Consider the following 5,843-nt stretch of genomic DNA (forward strand, 5'->3'; position numbering starts at 1 on the left):
ACACTGTTCGTGAGAGGGTTGAAAGGGGAGAAATTAAAACTTCCTATGTCGGAACGGGAGAACAAGTCGCAGACTTGTTTACTAAGCCACTGCGTGCGCCTATTTTTCAAACGCATCTAGGCAAGTTAGGCGTCATTGACATTCACGCTCCGACTTGAGGGGGAGTGTTAAAGATGCTCCACATGCAGTGCACTGTGCTTTACAGATTCAAAGATGCTCCACATGCAGTGCATTGTGCTTTACAGATTCAAGCTATGCTTTACAGATTGGAATATGGTTCCCACGTTAAGGATGTATGATTATGCATAGTGGACAGCAAGGCCACTACAGTGTATACTGACTGATGCATCATAGACAGCAAGGATGCTTATTCCAGCTGCTTTGTTTATTTGCATGCGTATGTAGTAAACTGTGTATAAAAACTCTGCTGCAATTGCAGTAGATCAATCATTCAAAAATAGATTGGATCCAAGTTTAATAGTCGATACGAGGGCTGAGGTTGACATGAAGATTATCAAGGACCTGTACCACAAAAGGAACAGCGTCCCTCTGTATCAGGCCATTAAAGAAGACACTAATGGAGATTATGAAAAAATGCTTCTGGCCCTGGTTGGGCATGAGGATGCTTGATCCATTCCGGTCTAACGGTTGTACTTCTTTTCCGAGGAAGGCAATATTTTTGAATCCAATATGTTCTACTTACGACAGATAGTAATAGTGGGAGCTTGTTTTTGTTTTACAATTGAAGAGCATGTTTTTTTTTTTTCACTATTTCAATGCATCTTTCTTGCAGCTCAAGTTAAACATTCTTGTTCATAGCACCAAAACCATTAGTGTTTTATTAGTACACCTCGCGAAGGGTTTCTTAGAGGCAAGAAATTCCTGGATAGAATCGCTGTGTACAACTTTCAGCCCACAAGACCTGTCACTTATAAGCAGCACAAGAGGAGTTGAACGTGAGAGGAATAGCCAGCGGTTTATGTATATAACCTGAAAGAGATGATTGTCCGGTCATATATAAACTATCTCGGCCTCAAGAAAGAAATCCCGGCATCACATTTATACAACATCGAATCAGAAATCCACAGTTTCGACAGTGGAATATCATACATCCAAAGTTCAGATCAAGACACAAAAACAACAGAATATTACAAGAAGCAACCGCATCAACGAATCAAAACTCTGTTTTAACTCCTTCAGACTTCTTAATGCCATCCATAAAACCAAAATTGCACTCTTCATCTGAGGATCGGTAAGAGATTTAGACGAACATCCCGTATCTTAGCTAGGGCCAAAAAGAGAGCAGTTATTAGCAATTAACATAGAGAACAACAACAAACAATCCCATATAGACTAAAACACATCACTTCTTCAGAAGGTCCCTTGAGAAAATCCTCTTGCAGTATGGACTGGTGCGTAAGATTGTATGAGGCTTCACTGCTTCGACCAGAGCAGCATGAAGAGGGCCCTGCCAACGAAACAAAACGATTAGGACGTGTGTACATGAGAGAGAGAGAGAGAGAGAGATTAATTTCTAAACCTTTGTAACTCCAAGAGCAGATTGAATCACGTAGTTCGCATAAGGGTCTTGTAGCAACTGATCAAAACGCGGAAATGAGAGCAATTCGTGGATGATTTTAGGACGGCTCTCTTCAAAATACTTGAGGCACTTTTCAACAACATGACTACTGCACTTCTGCATGGAGAGGCGTACAAAATTTCCTTTTAACTGAGTAGTCAGTTTGGCCATGGCAGATGGGATCTTCAGTTCTATCACATATTGAACAACATAATTCCTGCGGAGCAAATGGAACAAAATAAACCCTCACTTCAGTCATAAAGCCGAATCACGTAGTTTGCATAAGGATAAATCGTTAGTCATTTCGATAGATTTTGAATAGAAGTTTGTAAAATACTAAACTGAAAGTTAGATTAGAAAAGTGAGGAAACGAATGAAGTAACACAATGGTTGGAAAGGTGATGTAAATATATAAGAGATCAGCCTTATGTTTGCATTGAAGTGGATCAAAGAAATTGCTGACTGGAAAACTTTTGGTTACTCGAGAAACAAAATTTATCAAACAATATCATATTAGGGGTTTATGGCCAGCAAAGAACAGAAATTATGGGAGTTTGAAGATGCTCGTAAATGATTACCCATAAGGATCTTGTGAAAGGAGAAGCCCATTTCTTGAAATTTCAATGATCAGCTTATCTCGATGTCTCCCAATGGCATGTGCAATGCATTTTTGTAGTACACAGCATCCATGGCGTTGAGTTGCAATCTCGACACAATATCTTGCAGCAGCATCAAAAATAAACTACAAGAGATGATTAACAGAAAGATGAACAGAATAAGTTCAGAGTCTTTTCAACAAAAAACAAAGTAGATCCTACAGAAAGCACATAACCAGTCCTTAAAGCTTTGTTTGGAATTTCAGTAGTTTAATCTCATATCTGTCTGTAAAATGCTTTTAAAGTAAACATATATTCCAGTCCATCCCGCCAATCTTGTGATGCAATTCTAACAAGTAGGATCGTTAAGAGCAGGCTTACAGTCTCATATTGAATCTGATCAAGCATTCTTTAAAAGTGTCTCATTGCTCTGCAATCAGAAGCTCTGTTTCTTTCCTTTTCATTAAGGTTTTCAGAAGCAAATTTGCAATTTGGATAATCCATAGAACACTAGATTTGCATAAAACATGTTGTAAACAACGCCCCAGTTTCTCTTTGCGTTGATTTTTTCTGGTTCTTCCCATTGTTCCCATATAAAGCTAGGTAACAAGTGATTCATATAGTTTTAGCACTGCTACTGAAAACTGAGTCTTCGGTTGTGGTCCTTAAATTCAGACTGACGTCTTCAATACAACGGAGAGTAGTATATATGAAAATTTCTTGCATACATCTAACCCGCCCCGCTGACTTTTTAGCGTAGAAACTCACCAACGGATTTCAGAACACATCAGATGAAACAGTTCACACCTTGAATATGCACTTCCAGCAGTATTATACAAAAACACTCTACAGCTACCCAAGTAATGAGTAAGAACATCATTAAGGTTCACATTATTTGTTGCATTAGAATAAATTATACGGCGAACATGTGAAGGTTAATGGAAATAATGTACTAAAACAGTGCATTACCTATGGCAAATACATGACTTTACAAAATATTGTATTTGCAATTTTGCATAATAGTAATGATCAACATAATTTTGCTTGACAATCATTAGCATTTGCATGGTTACCACATAAAACTTGTGAGAAAACACAACAGAAAAAGAAGAAAACATGAATCAGACGGTATTCATTCAGAAGATATTTATTCTTAAGAGCCTATTTGAACCTGGTCAATTTAACAAGAAATATATTTGAGTAGAATCATACCTTATTGTCTTCGGTGCTAAAGCAATCCAAGCAACGTTGTACTACATGATTGCCATTTGGATCCTTAATAAGATCAAGAAAACCGCATTCAAGGGACGATTTAACTAACGCTATCTGTTTCCCAGGTTTCACAGTCTCAATCAATTTCTGTACCACACGAGTCCTGAAACCATAGCCAATTGTATTCAGGAACATGATATCAGTAAAGAAAGAACAATACAAATTTAGTGACAACAAATGAATACAGTATGAAGAATATACCCATGTGTGTCTAAGGAAACTCTGACAAGCTGTCCTGGTTCTTTTATCACCTTGATTACAAATTGCATTCTTTGTTGTTCATTGCAAACATCCAACAACTTCTGCATAAGGTAATTGCCAAACGGGTTTGTCATAAGTTCGAAAACATGGTTGATTATTTTGTCAAATATTAGTTGCAAATCTTGGCTAGTCCCCTCATCAAGCATCCTTTGTAAGAACCGACAGCCGTACTGATCCTTTGCAATGAAATATATATATTCCTCAGCCAATGAACTCAAACTTAGAACTGACCAAAATGAGTTATTGTCACTCTGGCTCCATTCATTTCCACCATCATATGAATCGGAATCAAGTCTGGAGCTTTTCTCTCCTGTCGGCATTACCATCTTAGAGCAAGAGTTCTTCTTGTAGCCCCTTGAAGACTTGCTACCTTTACTGGTGGTGTGATTCAAATGGTTTCCTTGCATGATGGAACTAACCTCGCAACCATAACCCTCAAAGTCCCGTGCACAATTCATGGACTTGAAAGATTCAGGAAGCCCACTATTTGGATTCACTCTAGTCCTTTGTTTTATCATTGAATGGTTATGTGAAAGATTGTCCACATTCAACTTAGCAGCCGAGGGGAACTGAGGGGAACTCATCGGATACATAAGACCCTTTCCGTCACTAGAACCCGATTCACGTGGCTGTAAGCAAAAATAGTCCTCATCTGGGTAAGACCTAGCACTAGATGGGTTCCTCTGATACCAGCCATCTCCCTGTTCCATTCTTTTAACACAACTAGGCCCAGAATACAAAGCATTGGGTTGCATATGATTGCAAAAAGACCCCATTGAATCGCCAACAGTGCATTTCGGCTGCAATCCAAGTATTGCTGACTCCATAGTCCTACCAAATCTCCCTCTACCTCCCAAACCCGCAGATTGAAACCCATCAAAATCCGAAACATTGTTCTTAGAACTCTCAAATAGGCCATAGTTTTCAGCATTCCAAGGACTAGTCCCCCCAAAAAACCCACCACCGAGTCCAATCCCATCTGGGCCTCCCTCAAATCCCCACCTTTTAGTCCCATTTTCCTGTTCTTCCCCAATATGCATCCTATAGAAACGCTCAGCCAAACCCAGATCATCCGGGGGCGGCTTAGAGTCCAGGCACAACCCGTTCACGTAAGGTGTTTGATACTTTGCCCCTTCAAATGGGGTTGAATACGGAGACGGAGAACCGTCGCCGGAGGAATAGAACCCATTTGAGAAAGAGCTCGACGGAGAGAACTCCGACGGCAGAGAGGCTCTGCTCACCGGAGAGTCGCCAAGAAAGTGGTGTTGGTGCGGAGGATGAAGGAGGTGGAAAAGACTGGAATAATGCTGATTCCTAGTGGGATTCTCATTCCAGAGCTTTTCCAGCTCTCCTCCTTCCCTCTGCAAAACCCTCTTGTCCTCCTCAGATATTTTGAACATCATACAACACACAACATACAATATATTATATATCTAATATAAAATACACGTGAGAGAACAAGAAATATATAAATATATATACTTTTTCAGAGGAAAACAACGAGAACCCAGATTCAGAATCCGAAACCCCACGTCGGAAAACGATTCGGAAGCACCGATCAGTGAAGGACGATCACTGCTTGTATGTCAATGTCGTTTTGGGGATTGGATTTTCGGCAATGGGGTTCTAGAGAGAGAGGGTTTCGAATTGTGGGTTTTTCTGTGAGTGTATGTGGTAGTACAGTCTGCGACCGCCTCGCACACTCACGCCATTAGACCCTAAAATGAAGAGTCGCACTACAGCGCTCACCGCCCACAACTCACTACAACTCAGAAAAAAAAAAACAGAGAGAGAAGAGGGAGAGGGAAAGAGGAGAGGGAGAAAGTCTGAGCGTCTGACTAGGAACTAGGCAAAGGCTATTTTTCAGTCTTTTTTTTTTTTTTTTTTCTAATTTTCGGACCCGAAAGAATATTTAATTTATTTCTTGTATTGTTGTTCCTTAATTAATCAAGTTTTTTTAATATTTGATCTTTTTAATTAAACAGTATCTACTTCGTAAACAGAGCTTTGAAATTGTTCTAACAAATCGGCTTGATTTTCTGTTGTCTCAAAGTTTAGTTTGTTATTGTTTTCTCTTAACTTAATCCGATTCGATTTTGTTTCTGAATCTAAATTAATTATTTTATTTTTAGATT

General features: G+C 39.4%; 1 protein-coding gene across 1 annotated transcript; it reads right to left on the reverse strand.

The window, feature by feature from the left end:
- Positions 1–1,037: 1,037 nt before the first annotated feature.
- LOC137716877 (uncharacterized) lies at positions 1,038–5,323 on the reverse strand. The gene is made up of 5 exons (XM_068456235.2): positions 3,649–5,323; positions 3,388–3,550; positions 2,158–2,321; positions 1,541–1,796; positions 1,038–1,468 (listed from the first exon to the last, which is right to left on the reverse strand). The coding sequence occupies exons 1-5, from the start codon at positions 5,109–5,111 to the stop codon at positions 1,364–1,366; spliced, it is 2,151 nt and encodes a 716-aa protein (XP_068312336.2). The 5' UTR covers positions 5,112–5,323; the 3' UTR covers positions 1,038–1,363.
- Between the last annotated feature and the right edge of the window lie 520 nt (positions 5,324–5,843).

Source organism: Pyrus communis, chromosome 8 (assembly GCF_041283825.1).
Source record: "Pyrus communis isolate YQ-2024b chromosome 8, ASM4128382v1, whole genome shotgun sequence".
Lineage (NCBI taxonomy): Eukaryota > Viridiplantae > Streptophyta > Magnoliopsida > Rosales > Rosaceae > Pyrus > Pyrus communis.